Source organism: Tamandua tetradactyla, chromosome 2, assembly GCF_023851605.1.
Source record: "Tamandua tetradactyla isolate mTamTet1 chromosome 2, mTamTet1.pri, whole genome shotgun sequence".
NCBI classification, from domain to species: Eukaryota; Metazoa; Chordata; class Mammalia; order Pilosa; family Myrmecophagidae; genus Tamandua; species Tamandua tetradactyla.
The window spans coordinates 162,190,533-162,216,043 of record NC_135328.1 but is presented as its reverse complement, the minus strand read 5'-3'; the positions used below and the strand labels follow the sequence as shown (position 1 = coordinate 162,216,043).

General features: G+C 34.7%; 1 protein-coding gene across 6 annotated transcripts in view; it reads right to left on the bottom strand.

The window, feature by feature from the left end:
- Nucleotides 1–1,727: 1,727 nt before the first annotated feature.
- Nucleotides 1,728–25,511, bottom strand: part of MYSM1 (Myb like, SWIRM and MPN domains 1) — a 58,010-nt gene continuing 34,226 nt past the window's right edge. For 5 of the 6 annotated variants that reach the window (XM_077149496.1, XM_077149498.1, XM_077149500.1 and 2 more), the window contains 9 exons: nucleotides 24,384–24,472; nucleotides 17,041–17,095; nucleotides 16,599–16,649; nucleotides 15,855–15,929; nucleotides 14,938–15,126; nucleotides 13,712–13,844; nucleotides 8,637–8,742; nucleotides 8,405–8,462; nucleotides 1,728–7,393 (listed from right to left, as the gene is read on the bottom strand). In XM_077149496.1, the coding sequence (XP_077005611.1) occupies nucleotides 7,226–7,393; nucleotides 8,405–8,462; nucleotides 8,637–8,742; nucleotides 13,712–13,844; nucleotides 14,938–15,126; nucleotides 15,855–15,929; nucleotides 16,599–16,649; nucleotides 17,041–17,095; nucleotides 24,384–24,472 (924 nt within the window). In that variant the 3' untranslated portion in view covers nucleotides 1,728–7,225. The remainder of the gene's footprint in view (nucleotides 7,394–8,404; nucleotides 8,463–8,636; nucleotides 8,743–13,711; nucleotides 13,845–14,937; nucleotides 15,127–15,854; nucleotides 15,930–16,598; nucleotides 16,650–17,040; nucleotides 17,096–24,383; nucleotides 24,473–25,511) is intronic. The other variant, XM_077149497.1, reaches the window with a different exon arrangement.

Here is a 25,511-nt window from a genome sequence, read left to right as displayed (position 1 = left end):
CAAGTGCACAGGGGAAAGGGGGCGGGGGAAGTGGGAGGAGAGGGAGGGTATTTTGAGAGGGAAATAAAAGTGGGGGAAAAGATTAGCCCACTTTCTTTGTGTTTCAGAGTTTATCTCTTCTGAAAAATGTCTTATGGAAAATATTTTTTATTCTATCACGTTTCATTACACAAATAGGGTATGATGTAAGACATTCTTCTCATTAGTTATGGATGGGACAGGAAGACCACAATTATTGCAGAGTTTTATCTATGAGGTGTTTAGGAACAAGAGGAAAAAAGAGTTCAATAATCACCAATCTAGATAATTGAACTTGCCGAATTGATATGATAGACCACAACTAAGCAGTTAATTTGCTTTCTTAAACTTTCCAAATCTGTGCTTTGAGGTGACCTTGTTAATGGGGGGTTGGGAGGAAATTCATTGCTGATAACCAGTCATAGATATTAAAGTCATTATATAGTCATGTTTTTGACAGCAGGAAAACTATGGAAGACAAAAAAACAAATATTCTATTTACCTATATCTTTCTACACAAAGGAAATACCGACAATAGTATTCTATCTTGAGTATGTCTCAAGATAATTGAGAATCAGCGATACAGAACACCAGGAAAGGTAAGCAACAGCATTACTGTTAAAACAGGATGTGGGTCATTGCTGGCCTGTGGAGCCATAGGCTGAGTGTGATTAGAATTATAACAAATGTTTAACTAGTCATACACATGAATGAATTTCCAATGAAATAAATATGTCATGGAATTAGAACTCTCCACATCTCATTATACTTTGCCACCTAAATTACCATAATTTAGGCACCTGAGTTCAAATTAGTTCTGTCAGCAAGTTGTATTGCTATGAGGAAAAACAGCTTATCAAAATCAGAAATTTCTCAGCAATTTAAAGGAAGCATAGCCCTATCTAGCATATAAACTTCTAGAAATCTATTCTCAGAAATATTAATAGAAGTGCCCCAAAAATATTTCCAATAGAAAAATGGTAATGGCCTAAAGTTCATGAATTGAAAACTGATTAAATAAATTATAGCACATCTGCCCAACAAAATACTACGTGTTGATTTGGGGAGATGCCCTCAAATAGAGAAGTGTAGAGTTGCAGACAGAAGGCATACACTGTTGGTTTTTAAATGTATAGGTTTTATATATGCTTAGAAAAAAAAACTGGAAGGTTAAAGACAAGTTAATATTGATTTTAAGGTGAGATATTCACTGACTTATACCTAAGTAATCTTTAGATTGGTGACTGAATTTGTATTACTTTCATAATAACTTCATATACCCACTTCAGCCAAAAACTCTCCCCATTCTCTAAATATTTCTCTTTCTTACCTCCATGCCAGTGGCAAGGTCACCTCTGGAACATTTCCTCCCAAGTACTATTTAACCCAACCCTACCAGGCTATTAGAAGGCGACCTTGCCCAAGAAACTGATCTCACTGATCACATTCCAGAGTATTCTCTCATTTGTCAAACCATTCATTACCTTTGAAGTCTCTTATAGGCATTTATAATCAATTCCACCTTGTATATTAATTTCTAATAAGTTCCTAATGTTGGCTCTTATCTGCTCCCCCACTAATTAGGCAACAGTCTTCAACATTTACTCACTTTTGTGGCTCTAAAGATACCCAACAAATGTTTGCTGAATTAACATATATATTCAACATGTATATGCTAACAATTTAGTAAAGGAGCACATGATCACAACTTTATTTTTTAAATTTTATTTAAATGAATCACTGGCATGGTTCCTCTTAACGCTTACTACATGATAAAATCCCTACATTTAAAATCACGTATGTTTTAATATGGTACAATTACAGTTTGGTATTGGGGGAGGAATTTCAATTACTTGAAAAAAATCTTTCATAATTCTATAAATTCTAATATTTATATTCTTCTTTAATGAAGATATATACAAAATGGCATCTTATTTAAATGTATAAAATAGTTTAAATCATTATATCTTATTATAGAACATTTCAAAATTCAACCTACTGAAAAGTCCATGAATACTGATAACATTTGGAAAATTCAACAGCAAAAGATTTATCAATAATCATGCAATAGCCTAAACAAAACACATAATTTACAGGTCGGCTCCACAAGTTTAAAGATATATTATCTATTTAAATCATGCTAGACTCTAAATATCATTTTATAAATCAAAAGTGAAGCAAATGTTCTGTAGTACATAACCTATGAAATAGGAATACAAACTATGAAATTGTATTTAATAGACTCCTTAATTCCTAAAAGCTACTCTAGGAAATCTTGGAGAAAGCAAACCAGGCATTTTCCCCCTGAAATTAAAGTTCTTACAAATATACTCATAAACACCAAAAGCAAGAAAATAAAAACATCCAGCTATTATGAGTTAATTTTACCACCTCAATTTAGTTCTCATATAATACAGTCCTCAGCATACAGCACTTATGGGTATATTTAGGTGCTCTTCATTTAGTGGGGATAATGTACTTATCTTCTACCTTATTCCAGAAAGGATTAAAGGTGCCTAAAAGACAGATTCAGAAAATAACAAAAAGCACAAACTACTGGTTAATTGAGAAAAAAAGAGTTGGGAGGAGCATCACACAGAAAACCATTTAAGAAAAGGTCAAGAAATAAGCTAAAGTATATTACATTATTCTCCCCTGGTGATTTTCTGGAAATATTGCAAAATATTGCATTAATATACAAGAAAACTATTAAACTACTGGTAAACTGGAGATGCATATCAAGTTTCTTTGTAAAATTCTTAATCCTGATGGACCTGATGATTTTAAAACTGTATTTTACTTTCCTTTGTGCTTGGGTGAAATAAATTTTCCTAAATGTGTGGCCCTAGAATTAGTCTTTTAACTATTGACAGAGGAGGGTATAGGTTAAAAAAAAAAAAAAGGGGAGAAATTGGGTTCTTGACCAAATTTCTACTGAGAAATCAATCAGTGAACTCCTGTTGCTGGCTTGAGGATGAGGGCAGGAGTGGCTACAGGACAGAGGATCAACCCATCATTAATTCTGATTATTATCAGTTCCTCCAAGTCCTACAGGTCACATCATTAAGACCTGGCAAGATAAAAAGGAAGCAGGCAAATTCAAAGGCAGGAGGGCTGCTCAGGTTGGCATGTTGAGGCTATACAATCCAGAGACCCCCCAAAATATACATATATTTTTAAGTATATATATGCTGACCCTGCCCTACAGTCTGCATGTCACAGATCTCAGCCCATTGCTGGGTGAGAAGGAAAGTTATCGAAAGAAGGTAGAGGCCAGCAGTGAACAGCTTTGGGTAAATATGAATGGTCTGTTCGTCTCTATTTTTCATGCGTAGCCTTCAACAAATGACAGAATGAATGAGCTTGTACCTGTATGCTGAGTGAGGTAAGAAGTAGAGGGAATAGCAATGAAGGGAAGAGTCTGAAGGAAAAGAAAAGTGATAGGGTATTCCCCTTTGAAGAGTGGTCAGCATGAGTTTTAAAACTAAAGTTTAAGGAATAGAATAAAAATGTCTACCTGAAACTAAAATTGACCCCTTTCTCCTATTTTTGGAGATGAATTATTCCAAGCAATACCCTTTAGTTTTGATTAAGTGGGAAGGATTGAAGTTCAAGTCTATAGATATACAGTAGTGGGAATTTCAGTGTTCTTGTCTGGGGAGACAAACTGCCCTATGATATATTGTGGCAGGTGCAGAGGAGAGGATAGTAATTGCTATTTTTCCACTGATAATTAGAGTATATTAAGGTCAACTTATCCATTAGGAATAGCAGGAACAGCCCTCCAGCTCAAAATACTCACAGAGGCCCATGAAATGTTTTAACATATAATATTAATATATTCATTTTAAACTAACAGTTATAGAATATAAGTTTTTAATGGAGGAAGGGCCCTTAAAGGAAAAAGTGTCTAAGGCCCACAAAAGTCATAATGCATCCCCAAATGTAAGGCCAAACCACTTTCAGGAAACAGAAATTGAAGATCACTTAAAACAATTATAGAAGAAGGGCTTAAAGGCTAAAATAATGGGAGGAGGAAGGGAAGTTTGATTTTGTTAATTGTACCATTGATTTTTCTTTATCTGAATGTTACTTTAGGATCAGATTTTTAAAGAGAGTTAGGTATAATACTGGGCAAGTATTAGTGCTGATTTACTAATTAGCCAACCTGGGCAAAAAAGAAAAAAAAACTAAGCTCATTATTATAGAGTTATTGTGTAATAGAAAGATGAGAATCAGAATAAAGAGAACTGGATATTTTCATGTCCTACTTCACTTTTTTAAACATTAACGGGCATAGGAAAAAAAACAAGCATCATTTGTGTTCCTGACTCCTGAACTTCCAGTGTTATACTCCTATTGAGTTCCAGACTTCTCTAAGGGCTTGGCTTCAACTACCCTCAGCAGTATAAGGTTAGGAGTGACAGAAATATGGGTATCTGTAGTTGCAAATATATTTTAACCACATAATAAGAGAAAACAGGAAGCAGGGAGAATGAATGGGAGAGGAAGGGAAAAAAAGATAAATTTTAATGTTTTAAAATTATACTGTCAGAAAAAAAAAGGGGTATTTATACTAAAATGCTAACTGTGGTTTTCTAGGTAGTAGGATTGCAAAAAAAATTATTTTTCCTTTTGTATGCTATATGGCGGGGGTCACATTTCATTCCATGTGAGTATCCCCTTATTGCAGCATCATTCGTTGAATTTTTTTCTTTTTGTTTGGTTTTTCATTTGTTTCTTTGCTTGTTTGTTTGTTTTTGGGAAGTACATGGGCTGGAAATTGAACTCAGGTCTCCCACATGGCAGGTGGGAATTCTACCACTGAACTACCCTAACCTTGCACCCCCAGATTGCAAAATTTTACTTTTATTTATACTTCTCTTATTTTAAAAAAATTTTTCTAAAATAAACATACTTCTATAATCAGAAAAAATAACTCATCAAAAAATATTTTCAAAATTGTGCTCTCAAGGCCCCCAAACTCTGAAGATTATTAACTTTAAGTTCCTCACAGTATGGATAAGGTGGTTGGTTAGTAAATACAATTAACTACTAGCAGGCAAAAAGATAGACATTTGAGAACAGAACTTTTAACAATTTCCATTATTTTCATTGCCCAAATTCATTAATGTTATGGGGAAATGTCAATCAAGAAAGCTAATTAATACCACTTTCAGGTATCTGTTCCTTTCATTAAAAATGAGGAAAAGCAACAAATAAGGTTATAAAATGATGAATTACTATCTTTCACAGAATCACAAACCTTCTGCACTGGGAAGAGAACATCAAATCATATCGTTCAGATCCTTAAACTATAGGCAATGAACCTGAAGACCAGAGAGGTTACATGATTTGATCAATGTCATACAGTAAAGCTGGTTTCAGAATTAGGATAAGTACTTAGGTTTCCTGATTCCTGATCTAGAGTCCACAGACTCTCTACCCCTAAAAGTAACTGATTTATAAATTATGCTTCATTGCTTATCCTAAATGCAATGAGTAATGGAAAATACTACCAATTTTCCTTAAGAAAATAATTTAGGAACTATAATTCTCAAAATATAAATTCCAGGTCACTAGTCAAACAATCAGAACGAGCCATAAAATTTTAGACCCCAAAAAGATACTAGGAAGTTATTTTAAATCTCAGTTACAAAGAACTTAGGCCCAGACAAGGTAAAGTATATTCTCCAGAATTGAAAATCTGAGACACCACCACCCAAGTCAACTAAAATCGGCTGAGTGCTACTTTCAATACTGCCTTATTCTTCCTTAGCTAATGATTATAACCCCAAAAAGGCAAAATTACAGAATCAAACATAGTTTAGGTTTAATAAAACTTGTTATTAACAGGAAAGTTTGCAAAATAAATATAAATCAATTCTCTGGTTAATGGATATAAACTAAAATTTGCTAAATTTTAATAAATCAGGTAGCATGACTGTTTACTTTAAGTGAAAATGTACTTAAGTGTAAAATCACAATTTTAAGTTTTGTTGTTGACTAAAGATGACACAAGACCTTGCAATGAAGACTTGAAACATCTCATCATCATCAATTTGAAAATAAATTCAAATGCTTACAATTCTCTAATTCTATAATCCAACAGCCCATTTTATTTTGTAAGAACCGCGTGCTAAGAATGGTTTTACATTTTTAAAGGGTTATAAAGAAACACAAAGAAGAACGTCTGACAGAGATTGCATGTGGCCTGCAAAGTGTAAATTATTTATTATCTGATCCATTATAGAAAAAGTTTGCAGACCTCTTACCTAGATTCACAAAGTATGGGAAACTAGGCTGAATACATAGTATGTCCTAGAAGGTTTTTTGGCTTTTAAAAGTAAATCTAGGATTCATTCAAGCTTAACTGTAATCTGCCTCTTTTTTCCTGATACAAAAAAATATATGGTTCGAGAGCTATGATTTTCTGTGATCCAGTTAAATGAGGTTTTATCATACATACTTACATGAGTGAACATACAATTGAACTGTAATTATTTTATATATGTGAAATTCATTAAAAATGTTTGACAGCTGATAAAATGGCATATCCAATAGCACAACTGTTATAAAAGGGAAGCAAATATCTATGATTAAAAAACTGGAAATCTGATTTTCTCTTTTAGGTCTTTCCTCTGATTATTTGCTCTTTTAAGATTTTCTATTCATGCTTTGCCCATTTCACCATGATATGTTGCTATATTTATTAAGTCAATAGCTCTCAACTATTTTTTGTCCACCCATCAATACTTCATTTGCAACCATAAACAAACCTTACCAAAACATATGAAAGAATGGAAGTGCTTCTAGTGAGTTATGAAATACCAAATATGGAATTTAATAAATGACTAACTCAGGAAAGAAATAAAAATTACAACCACATTCCACTAATCAACCTGAACATGACAGTAAAGCACACCATCCTTGCAAGTTTTCAAAGTCCACTGCATTGCTTACTGACCACGGTAGGACTAGAATATTTTGGCAGACTCTGGTTTACACAACATTCTGATAATTACTATATGAAAATAAGTATGTATCTCTTTTCACATGATTTATATGGCAAAGTTTAGGTTTTGTGGATTAGAGAAAAAAATAATACCAAAGTTGTGTCAATGTTAACAAAATTAGGCTAATTTCAAAGTTATAACTCCGAAAGTAGAATCTACTACGAAAATTAAGTATCTTATTTTAAAAATAACTACATTAACAATTCCTTTAGACCCACAGTGCAGTTCTCTTCAGCCATTCCATTCTCTTGCTTGCTTTTGTAATTGGAAAGGAACAAATTTTCCACTTGAGTCAAGAATTCTTCAGCAATGAAGCAATTGGTCACTTTGCTCAGAGTTTTCCTCAGACATTCCAAAAGCTAGTTGAAAAGAAAAGTTTTATATTTAAGTACTAGTATAAGAAGAGAATTCTTATTAATTTCACTACTTTCTCTCTCTCCAAACCTCACATTTCCTAATTCTCAAATGAGAAACACTCCTCTTAAATGAGTGTTGAAGATTAACTTGTGTTTATTAACTAGATAGCCAGAGTGTAGGAAAACACTGTTGAAGAATGGTTAAGTTGGCTCTTTTTAAATTTTACATAATGAGGCAAAACTTGGATTGTATATAGATATTTTATGTTCTGGACAATTCTGGTGACTTTGCTCCTCTTTTTAGTAGTTACATTTTACAAAGCAGGACAATCTTGTAGGATAAAAATCTATGCACAAACACAGAGTCTATTATTTCAAAATTAGGATGCTAGTCTATTTTCTGGGAAATGAGCAAATTAATCTTTCAATAGCACAGAGAAAAAGTAAATGTAACAGAAAGGGATAAAACATTAAAACAAGAAATAATATATTTAAATTTTCTATTCCTAAATTGCTACAAAACACAAAAAACACTGCCAGTCAACTGGTCTTAACTCATTAAAGAAGTGAAACTAGAAAAAATAAAGTAACTCAAAATCCTTATTTCCTACCAGAAAGTTAAATAAAATGACCACTTAAATTTAATTGCAAGATTTATACCACCATTCTTAAAAATGATCAATTGTCAACGCTAAAAATGGAAACATGGTGCTTTTGAATTTAATACAAGGAGAAAAATGTCCATTGTGTATAATAATAATCTGCTAAGAAATTTATCAACTGACACTGACAAATTTATTCTAAAGTAGTTAGTATATTTCTATATGCAAGCTTGGGCAACAAAATATAGTGCTAATTATCTCCTAGAAATTAATTTTAGAAAGAGAAAAGCACTATACAGAAATATACAGAAAATGTATCCACAAAGCATTAGGCATCATGGGAAAATGCATCAAGAGGAATAGCTTTAGAATCTGTGAATACTGAAACCAATTAAAAATGAAGGCAGCTTACTTTCTGCAAACAAGTCAGGTCGGAATCCCTGTGAAAGATTTTATCCATGGGGACGCTGCTGTACAAAGAAATATGAAAGCAAACCGATGAAACAAATACTATAAACTAATTAGCTTGTAATAAACTATTACTGATGCCATATATCACAATTTTATATTTAACTTGGAGTTTCTCTAAAGCATAATTCAATGAACAACACGGCAAATGTGCAACTATGTACCACAGTACGTACCTATGGGAGAGCCTGTATTTTTCTATTATCCATCTTGTCTTTTCAAATACTAATCCCCACCGAGGTTCTTCTAACATCTGCTGCACTTCAAATTTGTAAGGTAAACCTACGAAACGCATAAAAAGAAGCACATTTTCATCAAGCCTTTCTTTTATCTCCCATCTCTTTTTAACTACTTAAAATTCTCTTCAGTGTTTTCATAACACAGCGCAGCAGACCAGCTGAATGGCACATTTAACAACGAGCATTCATTAAATATTTATTGCCTGACTGAACTTGGTCCATCAAGCATATTAATTACTGAGCTCCTCATAAAAATTGATTCAATGCAAGGCACTGTAGAGGTTGGATGGTAACAATTTATTGTCTGAACCAAGAGAGTGTTTAGTGAAAAAGAGGCTGCTATTAATAATTATGCCAGAACCAACAGGCTTACATCGGGACTATCTTAGGCAAACCAAAACATATTGTCACCCTAGTTATAATATTTTTCATGCTGTAAGGCAGACACTATTATTCCTATTTTACAGATAAGAAACAGAGGTTGAGACAAGTTTAAACAATCTGCTTAGGCTAGTAAAGTGGCAGAGCCTGGATTTTAAATGAGTGTGGTTCTGAATCCACGCTCATTCCACCTTCTCACTGGTGCTAATCTAAGAGTAGCCAGGAAATAGGTTAGAAAAGGCATGACTAAGTCTGGGAAGGCAGCAACTACATTTGAGTCAAAGCTGTCATGCTGATCTCTGAAGAAAGGAGCCCAAACGGTAGATATGCTATCTACAGTTAAAAAGGAAAAAAAAAATACCAAAAGATAAGCTTCCTTAGAGATTTCTCACATATCCTTCAACACCTTTGTATAAGTTTGCAGTGTATTAAAAGAAAAGCTTAGCTGATTCATTACCAAAGGCTAATATCATCATCACAGTTAGTACTTATATTAGTGCTTAATATGGGCAAGGCTTTAGGTAATGTACATATTTGAAGTCCATTACATTTCCCACAGTCCTCTTGAAGTATCTGTCATTATTGTCTCCATTTTGGTTAGGACACTGAGGCACAGAGAAGGTAAATAACCTGTTCATGGTCATATAACTATTAAAGGTAGAGCTAGGATTTGAACTATTTATATTTAATGTGATTATTGATAATAGTAGTTAAACCTATGTTCTTGCTACTTGTTTTCAATTTGTTCCATCTGCTCTTCACTTGATTATTCTTCTGTTTCTGCCTTCTTTTCCACTGAAGATTTTCTATGGTTGCATTTTCTATTGTTGGGTTTACTGACTATTACTTTTTGTTTTGCTATTTTTGTGTTTTTTTTAGTTTATAGATACTTCTTTAAATCATCACACAGTTCACTTTACACACAGTATATAAAAACCTCATATTAAATTTCCATTCCTCCCCCTCAGCCCTTGTGGTATTGTAGCCATACATTTCAGTTTTATCTGTGTTATAAACACTATACTATATTGTTATTATTTTATCTAGTCAATTACCTTTTAGAAAGATGAAAATAAAACAATCTTTTAATATACCCGTGTAGCTGCCACTTCAGGTGCTCTGTATTCTTCTGAATATATCCATATTTCCATCTGATACCATTTTTTATCTAAAGGGACTTTAAATTTCCTGTGGTGTAGGTTTGCTGGTAATGGATTCCTTCAGTATTTCTATGTCTGAAAAAAGCGTTATTCAATCTTTACACTTGAAAAATATTTCGTTGGTACAAAATTTTAGGCTAAGTTTCTCTGTGATATTAAAAACGGTATTTCAAAAAAAAACAACAGGTAGTTCACTGTGTTCTTGCTTGTATTGTTTCTGATGAGCAATCTTCCATCATTCTTATTTTTGTTCCTATATACATGATTTTTTCTCTCTTGCAGCTTTCAAGTTTTCTTTAGAGCATCTTTAGAGCTGCTTTTGAGCATTTTAATGGTGCACCTTGGTAGAGTTCCCTTCATGTTCATGTGCTTGAAGTTCACTGGGCTTCTGTTATCAGTGGGCTTAGTTTTTAGCAAAATTGGGAAATGTAGGACTATTATTTCCTTCAAATAATTTTTCTCCTCTCTCATCACTTCAGGGACTCCAATTACATGTATATTAGGTTTCTTCTTGTCTCATACTGCACAGTTGCTCTGTTCACCTTTTAAAGTTATTTTTTCTCCTTTCATTTTGGATAGTTTCTATTGCTATGACTTTAAATTCACAAATTCTTTTTTCTGCAATACTTCATCTGCCATTAATCCCATCCAATATTTATATACTTTCTATTGTGGAAAAATATATGTAACAAAATTTCCCATTTTAACCAATTTTAAGTATACAACTCAGTGGTATAAATTACATTTATAAATGCCGTACAGCTACCACCACTCTCTCTCTACAAATGAATTTTATCACCTCAAACAGAAATTCTCTACCCATTAAATTTCCCAGTCCTTCTCCCACTAGCTTCTGCTAATCTCCAATCTACATTCCGTCTCTATGAATTTGCCTATTCTATATATCTCATATTGGTGAAATCACACAATATGTTCCTTTGTGCCCAGCTTATTTCATGTAATATGTTTTAGAGGTTCATACATGTTACAGCATGTATGAGAACTTTATTCCTCTTTATCGTTGAAAAGTATTTCACTTACAATGTATTACATTTTGTTTATCCATTCATCTGTTGATGGACATGGGTTTTTCACCTTTTGGCTATCATGAATAATGCTGCTATGAACATTAATGTACAAGTATCTGTATGAATTCCTGTTCTCAATTCTTTTGGATATATACCTAGAAGTGGAATTGCCTGGTTATGTGGTAATTCCATGTTTAACTTTTTCGAGGAATTGCAAAACTGTTTTCCACAATATCTGTTCCACTTTACGTTCCAACCAACAATGTATGAACACTTCTATTTTTCTGTATACTCGTCAACACTTAGATTTTCCACTTTTTAAATAAGTCATTCTACTTAGTGCGAGATAGTATTTCACTGTGGTTTTAATTTGCATTTCCCTAATGATAATGATACTGATACTGATTAGGCATCTTTTTATGTGCTTATTGGCCATTTGCATATCTTCTTTGGAGAACTGTCTATCCAAGTCCTTTGCCCATTTTTTAATTGGATGGTTTATCTTTTTGTTGCTGAGTTGTAGCAGTTCTTTATATATTTTGGATATTAAATCCTTATCAGATATGATTTGCAAATATTTTCCCTCATTCTTGTGGGGTTTTATTTTCTCACTCTCTTGATGGTACCTTTTAAGGCACAAAAGTTTTAAATTTTAATGTAGTCTATTATCTATTTTTTCTTTTGATGCCTGTGGTTTTGGTGTCATATTTAAGAAACACTAACAAATCTAATGTTGTGAAGATGTGTCCCTATGTTTTCTTTATAAGAATTCTATACTTTTAGCCCTTAAGTTTAGGTCTTTGATCCATTTTGAGCTAATTTTTATACATGATGTAAGGTAAGCAACAATCTTCATTCTTTTGCATGTGACTATCCAATTTTCCTAGTACCGTTTCTTGAAAAGACAGTTCGTTCTCCACTGTAAGATCTTTGCACCCTTGTCAAAATTCAATAGATCACAGACATAAGGATTTATTCTGTGGCTCGATTAAGTGCTACGGAGATACAAAGACAAATAATATACAGTCCCTGCTCTTTGGGTGTTCACAGTTGAGTAAGACTTGATAAACAGATAAATCACATTATGAAACAAAAGAAGCCACAAAGGCAGGAAAAAGCGTTGCAGATGCAAAGGAGACACAGTGGCTACTACTGAATGAGATAGGGGTAATACTGGGAAGTCTTTACCAAAAAGAGGGAATTCGAGTTATATCATCAAGAAAGTAATTTATTAAACAAATATTCACTTAATACCTAATTTTATGTCAGGCTTTGTGCTAGAAACTGAGGGTAGGAAATAAGTCTAATATAGTATCTACTGTAGCTATCTACAGTAGCATGATCTACTGAGGAAGAGAAACATGGAAACTAACTGTAACTGAGACAATGTCCAGAGGATTACAGGCATCCAGGAAGGGAATACCAGCTAGGCTGGGAAGGAGACTTTCTGGAGAGGATAAAGAGGGATAAACAAATGTACTGAAGCATAAAACAGAAAGGTTTTGTTGGATCTAGACATATTAGAATAACCATATGCAAGGCATCAATTAATGAGATGAGGCTAGGAAGACAACAGGAAGGCTCTTGAATACCATGATAAATAACTTGTATTTTACCACCCACGTTACCTTTGAAGGATTTTAAGAAGGGGAGTAATATGACTAAATTTGTATTTTAGAAAGATAGTGGGGAAGAGTTTTAGGAGGATAAGATTTGAGTCAAGGAGAACTATTAGGAGGCTGCAACAGTGGTCCAGGAATATGATAATGAAGGCCTAAATGAGAGCAGTGGTTAGGAAGGAGGAGAGGAAATATCTTGGAAATGCCCATCACCTCCAATCATTTCATTCCCATCCACACTCATTTTTACATCCCTTTCTTTTTTCTTGTCTGCTCACTAATTTCCTATCCAGTAATAGATAAAAGATCCACAAGTGGACATAAACCCTAGAGTAACCAAGTCATAAAATGGGCTAAGCCAAACAAAATCTTTCTTGAGATAGAATGGGAACTAAGAGATATAAAAATAGAAATAACAAAAATTTATTATTGTTAACTCCGAACTGGGAGGCGATGAAAAATTAAATGATGTTCCTTGTTCTTGATTTACACGCCAGAGAGAAAGCCAGTCTGCATTTATGATAACTTTTCCATGAAAGCAGTCTTTGTCTGTTTGTTTAGTGCAGTATTTCCAATGCCTAGCACACACACTGCTTGACCATAACCTTTCTCCATGTTTCAATGCTTTGGCCCAGTTGCCATGGTACTTGAAGGGTATTACACGGAGAAATAGGGTAGCTGTATTAGACAGTACACAAACAGTGATTTCTTAGTTGAGGGTTTTCCCATCAAATAGTCTTGCATAGTTGCTAGCTCCTTGACTTATAAGATACAAAGAAAAGAGGGTAGAAAATAGGATGAAATTGTTTCTGTTGAAAACTTACGATAGGAGCCATCTGGGCTAATTTCATCACTTATAACCAGGCAAGTAATCTGAGAATAAGGTAAAGGATTGTTTCGATTATAGGGACTAACAATCATTCCAATGAACTTTGCACCTCCTCTGGAAAAGTAACTCTACAATTAAAAGAAAAGCACAGTAAGTTTAACTTATATAACTTTAACAATCAGTCAATATTTATCCAAACCAACTTATTTTAACACCTTTTGGGTAAAAGAGGAACAAAAAAAGGTGGCATTTAAAAACTTTATATCCACATAGCAAGTAAATGAATGTCTTTCACATTCATTCCATACTCTAAATTTTTCAGGCCAAAATATGTTTAACTCAACCTGAAATGATGCTTAAAAAAAAAATCACCTGGCCTGCAAAATCTATTTTTGCTATGAATATATTTCCTAATTATATTCACCACCATCCAGCTGGACTCTATCAATATGGTAATAATTTACAAATAGCTGTCTATGGCAAAAACATTCACATATAAAATTGCACAATAAAATAAAACTTCGCTTTATTCAAAGATACAAAATATACTATGCTTCCAATTATTTCAATTAGATCCTGACACTCACTAATTGTTTCTACCAGCTTTTTTTTTTTTTTTTTAGAAGGAAGGATGGAAGGAAGGAAGGGAGGAAGAAAGGGAAACATTTTTAAACATTTTCTTGTTTTATTATATTTTGTTTGTTTGTTTGTTTTTTACATGGGCTGGGGCCGGGAATCGAACCGGGGTCCTCCGGCACGGCAGGCAAGCACTCTTGCCCGCTGAGCCACCGCGGCCCGCCCTCTACCAGCTTTTAAAAACTCTGGGAGTACTTATCACTGATAGGTTCATAGTTTGTCTATATTAAACAAAATAGCTGATTTTCCAAATGTTTATGTAAACATGTATTACTCTTGCAATCAGAAAAAAAAATGTTATTTGAAAACCTTAGATGTATTTCAACTATTAAAAAAAAAAACAACAACCCCAGATGCAAAGAATATTAGAAATGCAATACTTAGCAAGAAACATTAAAAAGTATACTCTAGGGCGGGCCACGGTGGCTCAGCAGGCAAGGATGCTTGCCTGCCATGCCAGAGGACCCGGGTTCGATTCCCGGTGCCTAAAAAAAAAGTATACTCTATTTACTAGAAATCAATGTCAAGAGAGGGAGAATGTGCAATCATTTACAGAATATATACACATAATACCTATAAACACACCTGGTATTTGGCTTGTGTATCAATATCTCGTAAAGAAGGATTAGGATCAAAGGCAGGATGAGAATGATACCACCCAACAACACTATAGCCTCTAACAGCCAAGGTCTCTGAGGCCTGTGTTTGTGACACAGGATCCATCTCACATTGTAGTCCTGTACTGACACTGTTACACGGTTCTGCTGCACAGACCTACAAAAGATTAATCCACACATGATTATACTGAAATCCTATTACTTCTTTTACTTTAATGTTTTGGTTCTTTCATACATAAATACTGAAGCCTTTCAGAGCAAAGTCTTTTATCTGACTTTATCACAGGCAATCTTTAACTTGCAAATGAATTATATTCCAAAAATGTGGACTGTTCACCAGGAATTCAGAACACATTTTTTTTTTTTTTACTCAAAGAAGGTCATAATAATGGTTTGTTTTCCAGGTCAACCCAAATAATACCTGTACAAAAGTATTTAATTTGACTCTTATCTATGATACTTTCAATACAATGATGCATACTAAGTACCAATTGCAAGTTAGTATAAATTTTCTGGCCCTTTAGGAGCTGTAGCTTTTATTTTTTGCATGGGCAGGCACATGGAATCGAACCCAGGTCTCCAGCATGGCAGGAGAGTACTCTGCCTGCTGAGCCACTTTGGCCCACCCAGCTGCAGCTTTTCATTAGAGAAGTTAATGAGGATCCAGAGCCTGGCAGTGTTCTTTCTTGGTGGCAAAAGGAAACAGGTGCTTAATATAAGGAATGTTAAATCTTGGGAAGATTTAAATTTCTGTATTTGCATGTTCTCATTCAAACTTACGTAAAGTATGTATTTTAATTATAGCTACTGAATAAAATATTTTGTATGGCAGCAGGACAAATCATAATTAATACAATTTTTTAAACAGTGAACTTATGAACTTACTTCAATTATCTTATCAACTTCTGAGTATCTTCCTCCTAATAGACCAATCACTTCTGCCATAGACACATGAGCATGCTAAAAGAAATAGTCAAATTTAGCCTAAATGCAGAAACCCACTTGAAAAAAATTAGAATAAAACTCACTTGTCATAGGAGTCATTCACAATATGATAATTATGATTTACAAAAACAAAGTAGCATAGTAGTCTAGCATGCTAGACTAAGTGCACCGAAACTTAGATTCCTGGACTATTTTTACTGTCAGCTGAAAAGCTTTGAACAAGACATTTAAATACTCCAATAGTTCACTTTTTCACTTGAACAATAAAGATACCACTTGCTTTCCCTACTCAGAAAAGGTATTACAAGGATGAAAAGTAAAAATCACTCTGGGCCCCTCTATAGAAAAACATCCTAAACAAATACACAATTGTTGTAAATTACAGGGGTTGTGCTACACTGCTGCTATCTAGAAGGCAGCAGACAGGGACATCAGAAAATGAAAACAGGGTTAATGATGACAAACAGTCTGCAAAAACTCACATTAATTTATTTTCTCTAAAATATGGAAACATGCAATTGTTTGGCTTTTCTCCAAAAGAAAAGACTTATTTTTAGATTCCTTGTAAAAGAGGATAGTTAAGATCCAAAATACAGGTCTTCCATACTCTCTCTTATGCCTGCAATAAAAATACACAAAAATAGAAATCAGAATAACTAAGTAAACACAATAGATAATCCTTACCAAATCCATTATTAAAAGTGCTTCTGAAGCTACTTTCACCTGAAATGGCGCCTGAAATAAAAGAAAAATTTAAAAAATGGAGGGGCATATATATAAAAGATTTTGTTCTCCTAAACTGGAATATATCCTTTTTTCTCCTTTTCCAACCCCACCAACTTCTCACCACTAATCAAGGCTCAGTGCAACTCCAACATAGAGAAATTCCACTTATTTTCCATCTTTATCACTCATCTGACCTTTCACAAAACTTGTCCAATCTTTTTATAAATGTCTGCCTCATTTTACCAGATTGCAAGCTCATTAAAAACAGGAACTATATTTAAAACTTTTTTATTTCCAGATTAACCCAGTGTCTTGCACAGACAGAAAGATATTAAAAGCAGTATATCGTGTCTGACAGGAAGGCATTAGGCATGTTTGTTCATTTAATACAAAAAAGTACCTGCTTTTCTTCACTGAAAAAACTGCAAGGTATCAGTTGGAACGGATCAAATGAACTGAAAAAGAAAAAATATTTATTTTTAATATAATCTCAATAATAAGATTAGGAAAATAACTTTTACTTACAAGTTTAAAAATGTGTATTAATTTTCCCTGAATGAGAAAAATATTTAGGAGATTTTTTTTATAACATCCCATACAATCATTTTGAAAGAAGTATTGTTCTTTTCTTTTTTCTTCTCATTTAACATTTATTTCATTTTATATCCAGATGTCACATTTTCTACATTAAAATATCATCACGCTTACTTCCCCATAGCCCCCACTCCCTCAGAGAAAAAAGTAATGAACTTCACACAACTTAAAGATGGAATGTACCGAGTACAAAAGTTGCTATTGCACTCAAGTAACAAAGAATACAGAGACCAAACAGTAGAGATGGCAAGACTACACAGAAAATAGTTTTGGGATTACCATCAGGAAGGAACAGGATCTAAAACTCTAAAAACTTTAAAATGCTATCACTTGTGCCACAAGATTACCCTGAAAAGGCTGAAAAATAGGTCAGAAATCAAGAAGGGGGTACTTCCAAAAGCTGCTCTCTAAGACAGTACAAAATATCCATAAATGCATGAGTTGTCACTTTTCTCCTCCCTACCTTGCCTTCAACTTCTGGTAAATACTCTAGAAATGTAAACCACTGTTAGCATGGCACAATGTAGAAAAGATGTAGATTTTTTTTTCTTTTTATTGCACCTAATTCTTTTCAAGCAAGAAAATTATTATCAGATAAATGCCAGCTGTGCAAAAGTTGCATGATTCTATGCGTCACTCAGAGGGACAACCGTAAGAAAAAAATCAACTCACACATACTAAAAATAAGGGGAAAACTTCTTTTGTTAATCTAGTCATTAAGTAGGAAAGTGCAAGTGGATAGTAAAAAACATCTGTCTAGACCAGCACACAAACCTAGAGGTAAGTGCTCAGAAGCACCTTTTGGTTTTTTTTCAAATTATGAACTTATCCCTAATGTGAAGCAATAATTTCAGATGGTGAAGCTCTTGAAAGGACTGAGAGGTAAGGGAGACCCAAATAATAAAGACATTATTAGGTGATTAAACCACAATTTATACTTTAATAAGAAAACTTCACCTCCATTCCTGCAGCTATTTTAAATAAAGCACTGAAGATCCACGCTTTCAGAATAGGAGATATTTTAAAGTTTGTTATCAGTTTAAAATATTGGAACACTGGCACAATGTTACCTATTCTTTGTTTTTAATTACAGGATGACGCAGTAAACTCCAACACAAAGGTGAGGATGGGGGAATGCAAAAGGAATAAAGAAAACAGAATCAGTATTTCAAAAGAACCAGCGATGAAGTAGCACCTAATGCTTCGCAAAATCTCGAGGGTAGAACTTGCTCAGGGTGTTCTGAGGGATTCTCTTTAGCATTTCTTTGGGGAAGATTCAGAGCAGTTGCCATCCAATGTCTAAAGTCTCACAGACCATGTGGTTTTCATAAGGACCCTGAGCAATAAAGTTCCTCTCAAACTTCTGCAGAAATTCCAAGTAAAAAAGATCATCTAATGTAAGGGTATGATGCTGGGAAGGGATGCTTCTGTGGACTCCCACTTATGATAGTATCTTTGCTTTGTTCTTGATTTTTGTTTTATTGTTAGCTCGTGGTTTTTGGAACTTTGTGAGAATTCCTTGAGGCATGGGTTTAAGTGGTATGTTAGTTTACTGGGCTGTTATAACAAATACCACAAATGACTGGATTAAACAATAGAAATGTACTGTCTCAGTTTTGGCATTGGAAATTCAATATCCAGGTATCAAATGGCCATGCCGTCTCTGAAATCTGTAGCATTCTGGTGGTAGCTTCGTTTCTGCCTCTGTCACAAGATCTGTCTCCTGTCTCCTTCCCTGGCTTCTACTGCCATGCCCAAATTTCCTTTGCTTATAAGGAATCCAACCATATTGGCTTAAGGTTCAACCTGCTTCAGTCCAACTTCATCTTAATAGGACCCTTGAAGATCCCATTTATAAGTGAGCTCCTACCCACATAACCAGAGGTTAGAACTTAAGCATATCTTTGTAGGGGAAATGATTCAATCTACCAAAATGGGCATTCCTCTAGAGAATGTTTGCATATGCTTTACCACCAACCTGGGGTAATTTTAAACTATGTTCTCAGCTTGGGTAGTTTGGATTTTTAAGTACATAAAAAAATGTGGGCTCTAGCCCAAACCTGTATGAGGACAAACTCCTGGTTTAGAATTATCAGGGAAAATTTTTCCCCTCTTCATTGAAAACTATGATTGAGACATGCAAGTTGCCATCCTATTTCTTTTAAGATTTTTTCCTGCTTCCCCTTTCACTGAGGGTGGCCCCAGTTTTCTATTAGGGACATTGATCCAACCCTCTCTTGCTTAGGCCTAGTCTTTGTGCCCTGTCTTCTGAGAACTATGGATCTGCCTTCCATACCACCAGTGACCTGCAATGCGATCACTGTACCAGCCAGTTTCATCTACTTACACACCTCCTGGAGTCACAGTTCGATTTTTAGCCTCTGATGATTTCCCATACCTTCTTGCTAGTTCAATTATGCACTAAAATGCCTTTTAAAAAGTATATTATCCAGAGCAGGCCACAGTGGCAGAGTTCTCGCCTGCCATGCCAGAGACCCAGGTTCGTTTCCCAGTGCCTGCCCATGTGAAAAAAAAAAAAGGAACTACAAGCTGAGGTGGCTGATAAATTAGAAAGACAGCACATGGCTGCTACTTAAGGGCAGAGGAAGAATATCCCATAGCACTGATGAACCATGATGAGGAACAAATGTCAACATTTCCTGCCCTGTTCAAGATGCCAGAGAGATGCTTCAAGGCTCTATAACACTGAAGCTTTAAACAACCAACAAGAATTGACAGAAACATCTCTCTCAAAGTTTCACAAAACAGTTAAAGGATTGGAACCAATGACTTCTCACTCAAAAGAGTGAGCAACAAATCAAGGAAAAAAACCACTTAAAAGCAGTAGAATCTCATGGCACCCAGGCTGACCCCTTCCTTATCCCCTTCCTAGCTCAGTACCGAGATGGCTTGCATTCCCAGTGTAGATCCATGGTTCCAGTTTTAGAGAGAGTTGAGTAACCTTGTACACATACTGGGAGCAAGTTTATCTGGCCTAATCTCTGGTGGTGGCATCTTGACAGGCTCACCTTTCCAGAGCCTGCCCTGAGTGTAGAAGGCAGTTCACAGAGCTTGCCTACACAGCCCTATGGGAAAGCAGTCAAGTTATGCCGCCTGGGGCAAGGAATTGCTGGCCTTAGGCTATACAGTGCAGTTCCTAGACCATGAAGAAACCCTTTCCTAGGAAAGAGGGGACATTTGGAACTGTGTAAACAGGGTAATTCCTAGGACCATATGAACATGCCCAAGCAAGACATGCACAAAAAGGATCAGAGAGACCCTTACACTTGACCTGAACTATTTTTTAAATTCACTGAACGGGTAAACCTTGAAAGAGAGCATTTGGTACAGGTCAATCTGCAAAGAGTGAGAAACAAGTTTTCTTTTTGCCCTTTTTTTGTTAGCTTCTGACATTCAAGGAAAGCTTTGCTCTAAAATGAGCATTAACTTAAGAAACAGGCCTCAGAATCGAAATTCCAGTGATAAAACTCAAAATGTCCAGGTTTCAACAAAAGGTTTCAAAACTTCCCCCAAAAAAACAGGAAGTGATGACCCAGGCAAAGAAGAAATTAAAGCATTAGAATGAGGAAGATCAGACCTGGGATATTTCAGAGCAAAGACTTTAAAAAATGGTTCTAACTGTGCTCAAAGGAGCTTCTAGAGACCCAGGGCATGGCCCCTCATCCCACTACATATTGAGAATAAGTTACTGCAGGTAGCTACCTACAATGACCAGGACAGAAGTCGAAGATAGTAGCATTAACAAAGAATTAAAAATCCTCCCCATGATCACCGCTGATAACAAATCTAAAAATTCCTGCATCAGGAGACCCTGCTGAAACTCTGTTCTCACACCCTTGTCCTAAACCCTTAGAAACCCTTGCATTTCCCTGCCCCTTTGCAAAGTTCTAACTTCCATTTCCTGAGTGACTACTAATGGGAAGAATCTTCTCCTGTTTGTAAGTCCCAATAAAATTCATGTCTAACTCTGTGCCTGACGTGTCCTTTGGTCTTCAGGCTGCTCTGACTCAAGCCCTCCAAGAGTAGGGCTGGAATAGAACTATAGGAAAACGTGGACAAGGACCTAAAAGAAATCAGGAAAACAACAGATGAACAAAAGAGAGTATCAACAGAGATGGAAATTATGAAAAGGAAACAGAGCTGAAGACCATAGCAGCAAATATTAAAAATTCCCTAGGGGGGTTCAACAACAGAAAGGAGACAGCAAAAGAAAGAATCAGAGGATGTGAAGATACCACAACTGAAATCATTCAGCCTGAGAAGAGAGAAGAATGAAGAAAAGTAAACAGAGCTTCAGGAACCTGTAGGACACCATTAAGCAGAAACATTGTGGGAACCCCCAAAGGAAAAGAAAGAGAGAAAGAGAAGAGATGCTAAAGAGAGTTCAGCAGGTTAAAAGAAAAGGATAATAGACACAGATTGAAGCCACATGTAGAAATAAAGCTTTTTTTAATGGTAATGACATAGGTAAATTTTTGTATCCAAGTGAAGTCATGTTGGTACCAAAGCAAACAAGATTGTTATAGATTCAGAATGCTAAAATTAAGCAGCAAGGTAAATATAAAGAAAAGATCAGAGAATATGCAAGTTCACTGAGACAAAAATTAGAGAACAGGTGACTGGGGCAGTTGGTGGATGACACATAGAACTAATGCATAATGGGAATACGATTTCTTTTTGGAGAGACAGGGAAGTTTTAGTAAGAGAAGTTGTTGAGGGTATCACAATTTTGTGAAAGCAAAATTAATCCCACTGAATGTTATGCTTGGGAGTGTTTGAAACGGAAAGTCTGCTGCATGTTCATATGATTAAAGAAAAAGAAAGAGCAGGTAAAGAGATGATAATGATTAAATCCTACATATGATCCTGGATGAACTATAACAAGGGAGGACAAAAGCTCAACAGGCCATTATTGGGATATATGAAAAAATCGGAATGGAGATTGTAAGCTTTATACCAATGTTAAAATTTCTTGAACTTGGTAACTGCACTCAAGATGGTTACATAAGTGAATAAATATCCTTATTTTAGGAAATGTACACGGCAGTATTAAGTGTTCAAGGAGAATACTGTGTACAGTCTAAACCCAAGGGTACAGAAATGGATAGATAAAAAGACAGACGGATGGACAGACAGAATCATATGGCAAATGTGGCAAAATTTTAAATTGGTGGAGCTGGGTGGTAGGGATTTGTTGGGGTTCTCTGTGTGGAGTTTTTATTTTTTTGTAACTGCCCTGAAAGTATGTCAAAATAAAAAGTTAAAAAGATACGTCATAGTGGAAATCCATCAACTGATGAGTAGATAAACAAAATGTGATAAATTCATACAAAGGAATATCAGTCATAGAAAGCCATGTCATCATATGACATGGATGAATCTTGAAAACATTGTGCTGAATGAAAGGAGTCAGACACAAAAGGCCACTTTTGTGTGATTCCATTTATATGAAATGTCTAGGACAGGCAAACCCATAGAGACAGAAAGTAGATTAGTAATAGGGTTGGAGGGTGGAGAATGGAGATTGAAGGTTTAAAGGTGTGGAGTTAGAGTCATGAAAATGTTCTAAGGTTGATTGCGGTGATGGATGCACAACTCTGGAATATTCTAAAAGCCATTAAATAGTACAATTAAAAAAATACAACAGAGGAATTAGATGTTGGACACTGGCAAAATTAGAAAAGATTATTAAACAGCTGACTGGCAAGTCTTTGGAACGTGAAAAGTTGACTACTAAGAACATAATGAACTGGTGAAAATGTCATAACTAAATTTAAAATTCTGGGCGGTGCAATGGTGTCTCAGTGCCAGAATTCTTGCCTGCCATGCCAGAGACCCGGGTTTGATTCCCAGAGCCTGCCCATACCAAAAAAAAAAAAAATTATATTGTGATATGAATGATCTGCTAGAAATGAGCAGAGTAACAAAAAAACTCACATATACTTTATCTGAACTCAAACAAGAGAACTGCTATGATTAACCTTATGCAGAAGATGAAGAAATATGGGCAAACTGTGGTAATTTATAGCTGATTAAACAATAATGTCTAAAGTTTAGGTTTATTATATGTCTTAACTGATTAAAGGCAGAAAAAGCATGCTTATTGAGATGTTGATTCAAAGCTGTGAAGGTTGACATGAGAAAAGTAGATAGGGATTCAAAAAGATCCTGACAAGCTGAAACAATGACTTGAAAATCATGAAAAATATTAAGTCATATTCAGATTCAGAAAATCACTTGTCTGAATACTGGATAAGGAGTCCTGGCTTACTCACAGTCAAAGAGTTATGTATATTTTTTACATAGTTTTTCTCATTACTTTATTGTCATACAACTGTGTTTTTTTAAAAAAATTATTCAAGAGAGTTAATATATAGTGTAATAGTTAAATTCTTAAACTTTAACACCCAGGTTTAAATTATAGCTCCACCACTAACTAATATGGGCAAGTTATACAACTTCTTTGTGCCTCTCAGTTTCCTCATCTGTAAAATGGGAGTAATAATATTAACATAATAGAGTTATTATGAAGATTAAATAAATGAGTTGATGTACCAGGCCTCTTTTCAATTACAATGGCCTAATGGTATTCCTGGATATCTCATTTAAAAGGAACACTAGCAAATTATAGTTAATGCATTTGGCATCTGAAGGAAGTGTGGGACCCAAAAACACAAGGTATTTGAGAAATATGAGAGGCTGAGATAGCTTAAATAAGAGAATTTCAGAGAAATATCTTCAAATGCCTGAAAATACATTATATAAAAATTTAACTTATAAAGTGATCTTTAATGGTATTTAGTTACAAATTTACCATATTATTAAAAAAATCTTACTAATAATAGCAGTACCCAAAGAGAGAACTAGCTGTTTCATGAGGTTACCTGTCCATAATATCTAAGGATCTGAATGCCCTAAATAACATGTATCACATCCTATGTTCACCAAGTCTAACATATTCAAAACTTTTGCTAAAGGTTTCACAAATTGATATTTAGTGAAATTTAGAATTTTATATTTTTTAAACTTATTGTGAAAATGTAATTCAACTATTTTAGATTTTTTTCCATATATTTTCTCACTATTTATGTAAGTTAAAAAAAAAAAAACTATGTAGCAGTGCTATACCTTTTTGTTGGTCTTAGCACTTTTGAAGATTTAATAGGTTTGCATTTTTCCTCTTCTCTTCTTCTTGCCAATTCCTCGGCAGAGAGATGCTAAAACATAAGACACGAGTTGATCAAAGAGCCCAACAACCACTGAGAGGCAGAATTAATAAAAATACTTCTTTGAAATCAAACTTAAGGCTGTTTGTGAACAAGACAGACTAAGTTGATGCAGATGTGTCTCCTTTTTGTTAACAAATAGAAATCCTGGATAATATTTTAACAATTTAAAAAAAATAGAGTTAAGATACATAACCATATCAAACTTTAGTCACCAGGTTCTATTGTGTTGAGTTTTTGTTCACAATAGAGAAACAGCACAGCATAATGACTATGCGCCTGATTCTGGAGTTAGAATGCCTGCCTCTGCTACTTACTAACTAGGTGATCCTGGGCAAGTTACTGAAGTTTTCTGTGCTTCAGTTTCTTCATCTTTAAAATGGTAACAATAATAGTAATCATAATAATGTCAAGGTGTTATTGTGAACATTAAATGAGTTACTGTAAAATACCATCAATAGTGTCAGATACATAGTATGTCCTGTAAAAGTATTTATAAAGCAAATCTCTATTAATTCCATGCCTACTACCAACCTTATACACTAACCCAAATCAACTACTTACCTTTTTCAAAATTTGTCTAATACTTTCCCATGTCTGCTGCACCTCTGCTTATGGTATTCCCTAGGCCTGGATGGCCTCATCTACTTTTCTACATTTTGAAATCCTCCTGCTCATCCTTCAAGTCTGATTAAACATTGTATCTTCTGTGAAATCTTCCCTTACCATTTAAGAGGACCTTTTATTTCTTGGTACCAATCTCATTAGGCCTCCAAGGGATTTTATCTTTCCTACTGAACATATAAGGTTTTATGTTCAGGAACCATGTATTACTATTTTGTTGTGTCTAGAACAGTGCTCAGGTATGACATTGGGGAATGGGCTGGGGACAACAGAACTAACATTTCTTGAATGTCTAGTAATGCAAAAGGCATTACTAGGATCTTTTATGCTTTATATCATTTAATTCTCACAATAATTCTAGGGGGTAGTATTATTATCCACACTTACAAATTTTAAAATGTGAGAT